The sequence below is a fragment of the Anolis sagrei genome, chromosome 11, assembly GCF_037176765.1.
Source record: "Anolis sagrei isolate rAnoSag1 chromosome 11, rAnoSag1.mat, whole genome shotgun sequence".
In the NCBI taxonomy this organism is placed as follows: domain Eukaryota; kingdom Metazoa; phylum Chordata; class Lepidosauria; order Squamata; family Dactyloidae; genus Anolis; species Anolis sagrei.
Window position 1 is genome coordinate 27,635,555 of NC_090031.1, and position 11,760 is coordinate 27,647,314.

Below are 11,760 nucleotides of genomic sequence, written 5' to 3' on the forward strand. Positions count from 1 at the left end.
AGGCAAATATGGTGATAGGAATAATGTATAGTAATACAATAGTAATTCTGTCTTTCTGCATATCAGAACAGGGGTGGACTGGATGGCCTTTGGAGATCCCTCCCAACTCCAGGAGTCTAATAATAAAGGATAATAATACAGGGTTAGTCAAAATGAATAGGCCAATTCGGGTACAATTAATTTTCTTATTGGCCTATTCATTTTGACTAACCCTGTATAATAATAATTCAGTCTTCCTGCATGCATATTGGGGATGGACTGGATGCTCTTTGGAGGTCCCTCCAAACTCTATGAGTCTAAAAATAATAATAATGTACAATACAATAATAATAATAATAATTCTATCTTAAACACAACTACCATCTGTCAGCTGCAAAAGGCCACCTTACTGGGATCTTCACGCATTACTCGCCGATACATCACACATTCCTAGACACTTGGGAAGTGTCTGACGTGTTATCCAATACAACAGCCAGCAGAGTGTCTGCTGTGGACACATCTTGTGTTTCAAATAATAATCATCATCAATACACAGTCCCAGACGCTTGGGAAGTGTTTGACTTGTGATTTTGTGATATGAAATACAGCATATATATCTCATTTGCTGTGACATACTGTGTTTTTGTGTCAGTAAAATAATAATAATAATAATAATAATAGATAATAATAATAATAATAATAATAGATAATAACATAATTGTAATTCTATCTTCCTGCCTGGCAGAATGTGGATAGCCTTTGGCGGTGCACCCAACTTTTAGGTATTGCTTAAGGCTGTACTTAGCAGCCACTTTCGGGAGAAATGCATATGTGTTGGAAGTGTGCCTCTGAACCATAAATGGCATTCCTTCCCACGTCTACACTCCAAAATGGATTTGCAACCTGTTCCCAACTGAGCCTTCTTTGTTGGGTAAATGAGAAAAACAGATCCAGTCCCAGGATCGGTGCCACTAAGCATGGCATGGAAAAATAAATGCCGTTCCAATCAGAGGACACTCCTTTTCCGCTTTCGAGGAACAGTTCCGAAGAAGAAAAATCTTTGCGGAGGAGACAACCATGCAACAGGCCTACAAGCCGGGGATCTGAATCTATAACAACATTTGGAAAAAAACAAATTCTGTTCCTGGTCCGAAACTGTGGTTTCCTATTTAGTTGTGCGGTCCTTACTTTGAAAGACGTTGTTCTGCTCCTGAAACTTCATTTTTGTTGAAACTGAATTGGTCGACACTCGATGATGAGAGATTCATTGCAAAACTAGAGCCAAAGGTGGTGCTGCAGGATGTCCCTCCCACAAAGACAAAGTTCTTGCAGTTTAATATACTTCCCCCATGTAATAATAATAATAATAATAATAATAATAATAATAATAATCTTTATTTATACCCTGCCACCATCTCCCCAAAGGGGATTTGGGACGGTTAACATGAGGCCAAGCCCAGAATTCCAATAGAGCAAAGTAAAATACAACAAACAAATAATAAACATCAAAGTAAAATACAAAAATAGCAGAATGTACAATAAACAAATGCAAAAATTAAAATGGTAGAGGAATAAAAACACAGTGGGTGGGACAATTGCACAGGATAAGATTGATAAAACCCTGGGTGAGATAAGTAAATGGAGTAGTGTGTGTCTGAGGGGAGAAATCAGAAGGGGTGAAACAATGGGGTTGACCTTCACTAAGGGACGAGAGAAAATGCAGAACCAGTTAGGAATGAGGACATTTATAACTCAGAAACAAGAATCGCGTTGCATAGTGTTATTTCTCTTATGAATATTGTAAGACTGAGGACAAATGGGCATTTTGTATACTGCCCACCACCCAAGTAAGATCCGAGATGTAATGTGTTTCCTCCACCACAGACATCTCAGTGTTTCTTTCTCTCTCTTCATTGGTGTGGAATTTGCATGACCTCACCCACTGCCTATCCCTTATTAGGACTGTGTGGCGTAATAACAATAAGGCCTATTATCCCAGAGTGAGGCCTACTACCACTGAGCCCTTTTCTCCCACTGAGAGGCTTCTCTCCCACTGAGAGCTCTCTCACACAGAGAGGTTTCTTTCACACTGAGAGCTCTCACAGAACGAGGCATTACTAAGCAACAGGCAAGCCTGCTTATATTGAACCGCAACTTCGCTAAGTCATAGCATTCATTTAACCCTTTCAGTGCTTGACTCACATTTTTGTAATTAAAAATACCTACTGTATTTTCCGGCATACTAGACGACTTTTTAGGCCTGGAAAATCTTACGAAAAGTCAGGGGTCGTCTAGTACGCTGGGTGTAAAATTAAAATAATAATAATTCAAAGAAAAAAATAAAATACAACTAAGGGGGGAGGGAGGAGGGAGGGCACAGGGAGGAGGAGCGGCAGGTTGTATTGCCATGGAGACCGGCTGGGGGTAATCACCCGCTGGGCTGTCCTTGCGGCCCCCATCGCTCTCTCTACTCTACTTTCATGGCCCTCCTCTGCCCTCCTTCTCCTCCCTCCTTGAAAGTAGTGTGGGTAGGGCCTTGAAAGGAGGAGGGCCTTGAAAGTAGAGTGGGTAGAGCGGCGGGGGCTGCGGGGACATGTGTAGTCATCTTAAACGGCAAGTATATCCCTAACTCAGTATTTTGTGTTGAAAAGTTGGGGGGGGGGGGTCGTCTTATACCCCCAGTCACCTTGTATGCCGGAAAATACAGTAGTTAATTTTTAATATTTCTGACAGATGACACCTTCCTTGTTTGTCCATATGCTCTGTGACCGCACACCAGGGGATGTCATAGTTAAAACTGACATCATTATAGCATGGTAATATCTGTTTTATGAAAGCCTTCGACAATACAGCATCTGGTTTTGTTTGTCACTTGTACACAATACAATTGACAACAATTACACAATAATAATTTTAAAAACAGTGGAAAATTGCTCCCAATTGTCCTAGCAACCCAATGACGGATTCCACAAACCCAACACTGTCCCGCTCAGGCATGATCTGTGTCTTCCTCCATTTGGACAGCAGGAGGCTCCTCTTTGGATGGGTCTCCAGGAAGGATGCTGGTCACTGTTTGCAGAAGGGCCTCGATCTGCTCCTCTGTCAGCCGCTCCTCGCTCTCCTCCACCATCTGCACACAGCACAAGACGTTTGGTCCATTCATTCATCAGTCTGGACCAGGCCCAGGCAAACTTTGGCCCTCTGGGTCTTTTGGACTTCAACTCCCACAATTCCTAATAGCAGGCACCAAATCAGCAAAACGGGCTCTGGAAAAGGTTGTTTAAGACCTAAAGAGATCTTAAACAACCTTTAAAAGGCACTAAATGGGCACAACAGGCCCTGGACGACTCTAAAGAGGCTTAAACAACCTTTAAAAGGCACCAAATGTGCAAAATGGCCCCGTTATTATTATTTGCTTCTGCATTGGGCATTGAATTGGGAGACTTTGTCTACTATTCTCTGTACATTGAGCCGTAAGGAGAGGCGAGTATTAGTATTGCTTTCTTCATTGTGACACTACTGACAGCAAGGGCCTGCCTGAGCTCTGTCGTCTGAAACACGTGTTTCCGGCCAAGGCAGTAACCAAACAAATAGAACGGGAATGGAGTATAACACGAAATGCATTGGAAGGAAACGATCCCGCAACTGGATCTTCCCAACTTACCAGCTGGATCTCGACAGCAGTGACCGGCCGGTGGTTGAGGAGTTGCAGCTTTTCTGCCCTGCACAAAAAGCAACAGACACAACAAGGCTCCATCATTATGGGAGACCTCAGGCCAGCCCTACATCCAAAAAATGGGTTTCCTTCTAGCTAGGAAATGAACATCTGGAACAATATCTGTTAACGGGAAGCAGCTCCCTCTGCTGTCAACAAAGGATTTCTCCATATAATTCTGGTGCATCTACCTTTGGCCCACTGACTCTAACAGGCTTCGGCCTACTCACTCTCCTCAGAACGGCCCTAGCTTTGGCCCACTGACTCTAACACGCTTCGGCCTACTTGCTCTCCTTAGGACGACACTGGCTTTGGCTCACTAAATCTAATAGGCTTCGGCCTACTCACTCTCCTCAGGATGGCCCTAGCTTTGGCCCACTAACTCTAACAGGCTTGGGCCTACTCGCTCTCCTCAGGACGACACTGGCTTTGGCCCACTGACTCTAACAGGCTTCGGTCTACTCACTCTCCTCAGGACGACACTAGTTTTGGCCCACTGACTCTAATAGGCTTCAGCCTACTCAGTATCCTTAGGATGACACTGGCTTTGGCCTACTAACTGTAACAGGCTCTGGCCTACACATTTATCAGACAACACTGGCTTTGGCCCACTGACTCTTACAGCCTTCAACCTACTCACTCTTCTCAGGACGACACTAGCTTTGGCCCACTGACGCTAACAGCTTTCAGCCTACTCACTCTCCTCAATGACACTGGCTTTGGCCCACTGACTCTAACACGCTTCGGCCTACTCATTCTCCTCAGGACGACACTGGCTTTGGCCCACTGACTCTAACACGCTTCGGCCTACTCACTCTCCTCAGGACAATCCTAGCTTTGGCCCACTGACTCTAACACGCTTCGGCCTACTCGCTCTCCTCAGGACAATCCTAGCTTTGGCCCACTGACTCTAACACGCTTCGGCCTACTCACTCTCCTCAGGACAACACTGGCTTTGACCTACTCACTCTTATCAGACAACACTGGCTTTGGCCCACTGACTCTAACAGGCTTCAGCCTATTCACTCTCCTCAGGATGACACTAGCATTGGCCCACTGACTCTAACAGGCTTCAGCCTATTCACTGTTTCAGTGCTTGGCCCACACTTTTGTAATCCAAATTAGAATCATAGAATAAAGAGTTGGAAGAGACCTCATGGACCATCCAGTCCAACCCTCTGCCAAGAAGCAGGAAAACTGCATTCAAATCACCCCTGACAGATGACCATCCAGCCTCCTTAAAAGCTTCCAAAGAAGGAGCCAATTAACCAATTAATTTTTAATATTTCGTACAGTCTCTTCCAACTCTATGATTCTATGATGCTTCGTAAAGGACAAAAACAGCAACCGGATGCCTGTCTGCCTGCGATCTTGGCCCTTAAGCGGTTCGGAGATAAACGCCGGCTAATCCAGGATGATCCCCTTCCAACGACAGTGTCTTTACAGCCCCGTCACCCAAAGCCCTTTCTCTGTGATTACTGTATTGACCTGAGTCCAACACGCCATCGGATCCCAGCTTCCAATACCTCGAAACCACAAAAAAGGATTTGCTGCCGAAGGAAACGCGCAATCGCATAAAGGGCCCTCTTTGCAACTTGGCCATTGCAGTGGTTGAATGCTTAGAGTATACAATTATACAAACATTAAAACAGAATTAAATATAAACATGAATTATGCAAATCTGATGTGCACCCTAATGTTGGGGACATCATTGAGACCCAAAAGGGGATCATTAGATTCCAAGAAAGGTATGGTGGATAGACAGATAGATCAATTTGCTTATTAATGGGCCCACTGACCATATCAATACAAAAAAAAAATACACAGGCAAACTGACACTTAATCACCAAATGCTGACGTATTCAGGAGTTAAAAAGGACCAAAGGCTGAGATTCCAGGCAATAAGACTACCTCAAAACAAACAATCTTAATCCTAAGCAATCACTGCGTCCTTCTATGTAAACAGTGTCGTTTTCCCCAATGCCTTCTGTCTGGCCAAAGGACGAGGAAAGAACCACGCACTTTGCTCCCTGGAACCATCAGGCCCGGTTGGCTGCTGAGCTTTCTCAGCTCATGTTTGCTTTGATAGGACCATTCTTTCGGGACCATCCTTTGCATCCCATTGAGCACCAGATACAGCGTGAGAGGCAATCCCGCATCTCCATACCTGCTTCGGCTCACCTGGAAGGACTCAGTCATTCCCATTTCCTCACTTACTTGGTCAACTTGTGGATTTTCATGGCCGCGAGGAAGTCGCTCACCACTTGTGGGCTCTGGAACTTGCAGGGCGTCTTGGAAATGCATTTCAGGGTCTGAAAGGATGGGGAGAAAGGCAAAACTCAGCCCCATTCCTGCCTCTCAAGCCAAATGAACTGCAAATTGATTCAGCGAGAGAGAAGCTGCAGCATTTGTTGTTCTATTGGGAGGTGGAAAGAATTCCCACAACAGGAAGGAAGGGAGGGAGGAAAGAAGGGAAAAGAAAAGAAGGAAAGAAAGAAGGAAGCAATACAATTATTGGAGACAATGGAAGAAAGGAAGGAAAAATGGAAATGAAAGGGAAAAGAAAAGGAAAAAAGAATACATACATTGGAGACAATGTAAGAAGGGGAAGAAGGAAAGGGAGGGAGAGAAAAGAAGGGGAAAAGAAAAAGGAAGGAAAAATGAGTGAGGAACAAAGCAATGCAAACATTGCAGACAATGGAAGAAAGGAAGGAAAGACTAGAAATGAAAGGGAAAAGACAAGGAAGGAGGCAATTGGAGGCAATGTAAGAAGGGGAAGAAGGAAAGGGAGGGAGGAAAAAGAAGGGGAAAAGAAAAAGATTAAGTAAGAATGAGTGAGGAAGAAATCACTACAAACATTGCAGACAATGGAAGAAAGGAAGAAAATACTGGAAATGAAAAGGAAAAGGAAAAAAGAATACATACATTGGAGACAATGTAAGAAGGAGAAGAAGGAAAGGGAGGGAGGGAAAAAAGGGAAAAAAGAGGAAGTAAAAATGAGTGAGGAAGGAAGCAATACAAACATTGCAGACAATGGAAGAAAGGAAGGAAAGACTGGAAATGAAAGGGAAAAGAAAAGGAAAAAATACATTGGAGACAATGTAAGAAGGGGAAGAAGGAAAATGAGGGGGGAGAGAAAAGAAAGGGAAAAGAAAAAGAGGAAGTAAGAATGAGTGAGGAAGGAATGAGGCAATACATATATTGAAGGCAATTTTTTCATGTCAGGAGTGATTTGAGAAACTAAGTCGCTTGAAGACAATGGAAGGAAGGGAAGGAAGGACGGACAGACAAAGAAAGGAAGAGAAAAGAAAAGGAGGAAGTAAAAATGAGTGAGGAAGGAAGCAATATATACATTGGAGACAATGGAAGAAAAGGAAGGAAGGGAAAAGAAAGTGAAAAGGAGGAAGGAAGAGTGAGGAAGGAAGCAACACATACATTGGAGACAATGAAAGAAAGGGAGGAAGGAGAAAAGGAGGAAAGAAGAATGAGTGAGGAAGGAAGTAATACATACATTGCAGACAATGGAAGAAAGAGAAGAGAGAGAGAGGAAGGAAGGAAGGGAAAAGAAAGGGAGGAAAGAAGAACGAGTGAGGAAGGAAAAAATACATACATTGGAGACAATGAAAAAGGGAGGGAGGGAGGGAGGGAGGGAGGGAGGGAGGGAGGGAGGGAGGGAGGGAGGGAAGGAAGGAAGGAAGGAAGGAAGGAAGGGGGGAAAGGAGTAATACGTATGTTGGAGACAATGAAAGAAAGGGAAGGAAGGTAGAGAAGGGAAAAAGAAATGAAGAAATAAAGTAAGTAAGGAAGAAATATATATATGAATGAAGCAGGAAGGAAGGAAAAGGGGGCCTGAAGAAGTTGAAACTTTTAAGCGTATTGATGTCCAAAAATGGGAAGGGCTTTCGCTGGGTTCATTATTTTTCCTGAAGGCAGACTTTCTAAACCTCCCAAGACTTGGTTCAAGGACGCCCACATTTACTCGGATGGCAGGGAGTTTCTGAGACAACAGAAAAGTGCCCAACGATGCTCACAACGAACACATCGGCACAAGCATGCTGTCATCAACGGGAAGAATACGCACATGTCAGAATGGGGATTTTTCCAAGGGAAGAAAACATAGCGTGAGAGAGAGAGGCAACAAAACCAGAGGGTTTTCTATGTCCACGGATACCAGGAACCCCCCGAAAGGACTCACTTCGTACATGATGGTGTTCAGGTTCTGCTGCCCGGCGCTCGCTTTGCTCTTCCCCATCTCTCGCCGCTGCTGCTTCAGGTCCATCAGCAGCTGGTAGACCTGAAAGGAAACCCGATTTGCTCTTTCACGGGGGCCGCAAAGCACTTTCCAACAACATTCCCATCCGCGATTGCTATGTAAACCAAGCCAGGAAAAGAGAGGCGCCGTTGAGTTTCCCACCCTCTGCTGGGACCGTTCTGCATGGCACTTTTAGAGCGCTTTGGTCCCATTTCAACTGTGAAGCTCCCTTATCCGGGAATCCGAAACGCTCCAAAATGGCCATTCTATGAGAGGGCCTTTGGGCAACCTGGCTCAAGGCAGGTTACGGCATAATCAAAACACATAAACATAGTAAAAACTTATAAATGCACATATAGAAATGTACTTTGATAAAATGCATATGAAAATACACAGAGCAGAGATGAAACACAAGGCATCAGAAGTCCAATTAATTATGCCACAAATGGTTTTACCTCATAGTTGCTCAGAAGGGCTGCATTTCCGTCTTTCCTGCACAACAAAACAAACAGGCAGGATTAGGCCTTTATGCAGGCGATCCTGGCTCAAGAAGACAGACTGTTTTCAAAGCCCAAAGGAGATATTTTCTTAAAGGGCAGCTTCCTCATTTCGAGCCAGATTTTGCTGAAGTCAGATAATGTGTGTCCAGAGGAACGCTGGGAAAATCCAGACAAATGAAAAGATAGATAGATGATAGACAGTTGACAAGTGATTGATAGACAAATGATTGATAGATGATAGATAGTTGGCAAATAATTGATAGTTGACAGATAGTTGACAGATGATTGATAGATAATAGATAGAAACATAACAAAGATAGCTGACAGATGAAAGATAGATGACAGATAGTTGACAGATGATTAAAGATAATAGAATTATAGATAGAAAGATAAGATAGTTGACAGATGATCGATAGATGATAGAAACATAACAGAAAGATCGTTGACAGGAGATTGATAGACAGATGAAAGATAGAGGACAGATTGTTGACAGATGATTGATAGATAATAAATAGATGGATAGATAGATAGTTGACAGATAATTGATAGGTTATAGAAACATAACAGAAATATAGTTGACAGGAGATTGATAGGCAGATGAAAGATAGATGACAGATAATCGATAGATGATTGATAGATAACAGATAGATAGATAGATAGATGACAGATAATTGATAGTTGATAAACTGTTGACAGATGATTGATAAACAGACAGATAATAGTTGGCAAATCATTGATAAATAGATGATAGTTGACAGATGATAAGATAGTTGAGAGATTATTGATATAGATGATATATGAGATGATTTATCTGTATAGCTCGATGATTGACAGATGATTAATACAGATAGAAAAATGAGTTGAGAGAAGACAAACACTAATAGATAGATAGTTGACAGGTGATTGATAGACATATGATAGATAGATGATAGATAAATAGTTGGCAGATGATAGATACATAGATAGATAATTGGTAGATGATTGATGGACAGATGATAGATAATAGAAAGATAGACAGATAAATAATTGGCAGATGATTAATAAACCAGATGATACATATAGTTGGCAGATGATTGACGGACAGGTGATAGATAGATAGTTAACAGAAGGTAAATAGTTGAGAGAGGATTGATACAGATAGATAGTTAACAGATGATGGATCACCTTAATAACAAACCGACTGAATCTTGTTCATAACTGAATCTTGTTCATATCTATCTATCTATCTATCTATCTATCTATCTATTAACAAAAACACCGAAGGGCCGTGCGGAAGGGCCCCCTCCATCCATCCATACATCCCAGAGACAAAGGCCTTTTTTCTGCTGAGCCAGCAAAGAGCGCAGAAACAACAACAGTGCGGCGGCCACAAAAAGCGCTTCTCGGGGGGCCCCGCACGTACCTAAAAGCACAATGTATTTGATTTAGTTCTGAATCGAACCCGCTGCGCTCATCACTTTCGGGGCAAGTTCCACGCCGCCTCTTCCACAAACTTCCACAGGTTGGGCGCATTGTTTTGGTGTTTTGTTTTTTAAAAAAAACAAATCGGGGGGATTCAAAAAAAAAGAGGGGCTCCCCTTCCGGAAATATGCTGAGAAGGGAGTTTTCGTTTTTTGTGCTGACCCCAAAGACACGTCAGCCGTAGCAGTGGCTTTGCTCCATATATGTTATACTGTATATTTAATTCTTTGGGAGTCTTGGGAAGCTCGAATGAAGAGGAATCCTATGGGGAGATAGATATATATGTCTGTGTGTGTGTGGTTGGCTTTTTGGTCGGCAAAAGAACCAACAAAACCTACATATTATTGATATTACAATTAATAATATAAAATTTATATATATATATATATATTATACATACATTGCTTTATCTTATATATTAATATATTAAGTGATATGTATGTGTATATATATGTACATATATGTATGTAAACATCTCATCAATATCCCTCTCTATATATTAAAGTGTATATATATATATATAATACATACATTTTAATATATTAATATAGTATATATATAATATGACATATAAGCATTATCCCTCCCTCTCTATACAGTATATGTATGTATGTGTGTATATATATATATATATATATAATTTTAATATATATGTGACATGTATGTATAAATGTTAGTACATATATTATACATACATTACTTTATTTTGTTATATTAATATATATGTATATAAGCATCTAATTAATAGCCCTCTCTGTACATTAAACAATATATATTATACATACATTATTTTAATATATGTATATTAATATATTATAAATATATATTAAGTGATGTGTATGTGTGTGTGTGTGTGTGTGTATATATATGCATCTAATCAATATCCCCTCTATACATTAAAGTATATATATATATATGATACATTATTTTTATATATTAATATTAAAATAATGTATGTCTTATATATATAGATATCACATAATTGCATATATTATGTGATATGTATGCATATATAAGCAATATCCCTCTCTAATACAGATTAATATAATATATATTAAAGCATATATTGCATATATTTAGTATTATATTAATATAATGTGATATGTATATACATGAATTCTATATAAGCATTTAAGTAATATACCTCTCTATATACATTTATATGTGTGTAGTATATATTATGTATTATATATATATATACATTACTTTATTTTAATGTTATACATATATAAATAATATTGCATACATTATTTTAGTATTATATTAATATAATGTGATATATATATATATATGAATTCTATATAAGCATATAAGTAATATACCTCTCTATATATATTAACATGTGTATAGTATATATAATGTATTATATATTAATATATACATTTCTGTATTTTAATCTGTTATACATATATAAATAGAACATATAAATGTATATATAGTAGAAGCATCATCTCCTCTCTATGGCTTAATATATCCTATTTCCTCTCTATAGCTTAATATGAATAATTCTATAAGCAACAAAACATACATATTAATAATTCAGATTCCCTCGGGTTCGCCTCCTGGGCCTGGCTTTCCTGCCATTTCCCCTCCTTCCCTCCCTCCAACTTACACTTCCATCTCGCTTCCCAGGAGGAGAATTAGGGAAAAGGCGGGACTTCAGGCCGGAAGAGGAGGAGACTGAGAGGAAAGGGGCGGAGACTGGGAAAGGGGTGGAGCTTCGAGACAGAGGAGAAAGGGGGCGGAGACAAGCAGGGTAGGAAAGGGGGCGGGGCTTCAAGCATGAGGCAGAAAGCGAGGCGCTAAGGACGCCGGGAGATGAAGGCGGGAAGGCGTGGCCCTTGCGAGGGAAG

General features: G+C 40.9%; 1 protein-coding gene across 2 annotated transcripts; it reads right to left on the bottom strand.

Annotated features, from left to right (window-relative positions):
* Nucleotides 1-1,355: 1,355 nt before the first annotated feature.
* Nucleotides 1,356-11,620, bottom strand: CRCP (CGRP receptor component). Of its 2 annotated transcripts, none has more exons than XM_060756914.2 (6): nt 11,520-11,620; nt 8,402-8,438; nt 7,890-7,988; nt 5,912-6,006; nt 3,644-3,701; nt 1,356-3,109 (listed from the first exon to the last, which is right to left on the bottom strand). In XM_060756914.2, the coding sequence occupies exons 1-6, from the start codon at nt 11,525-11,527 to the stop codon at nt 2,969-2,971; spliced, it is 438 nt and encodes a 145-aa protein (XP_060612897.1). In that variant the 5' UTR covers nt 11,528-11,620; the 3' UTR covers nt 1,356-2,968. The 2 variants fall into 2 exon arrangements, with proteins under 2 accessions (XP_060612897.1, XP_060612898.1); XM_060756915.2 differs by lacking the exon at nt 11,520-11,620 and adding an exon at nt 11,436-11,513.
* Nucleotides 11,621-11,760: the final 140 nt, after the last annotated feature.

What these genes read in the sequence shown, in the direction of transcription:
- CRCP (XM_060756914.2), bottom strand. An exon ending in CCCTTCTGAGCAACTATGAG is followed by an intron (nt 7,989 to 8,401) that starts GTAAAACCATTT and finishes GTTTCCTTTCAG; the next exon opens with GTCTACCAGCTGCTGATGGA. An exon ending in CTGCTGTCGAGATCCAGCTG is followed by an intron (nt 3,110 to 3,643) that starts GTAAGTTGGGAA and finishes TGCTGTGTGCAG; the next exon opens with ATGGTGGAGGAGAGCGAGGA.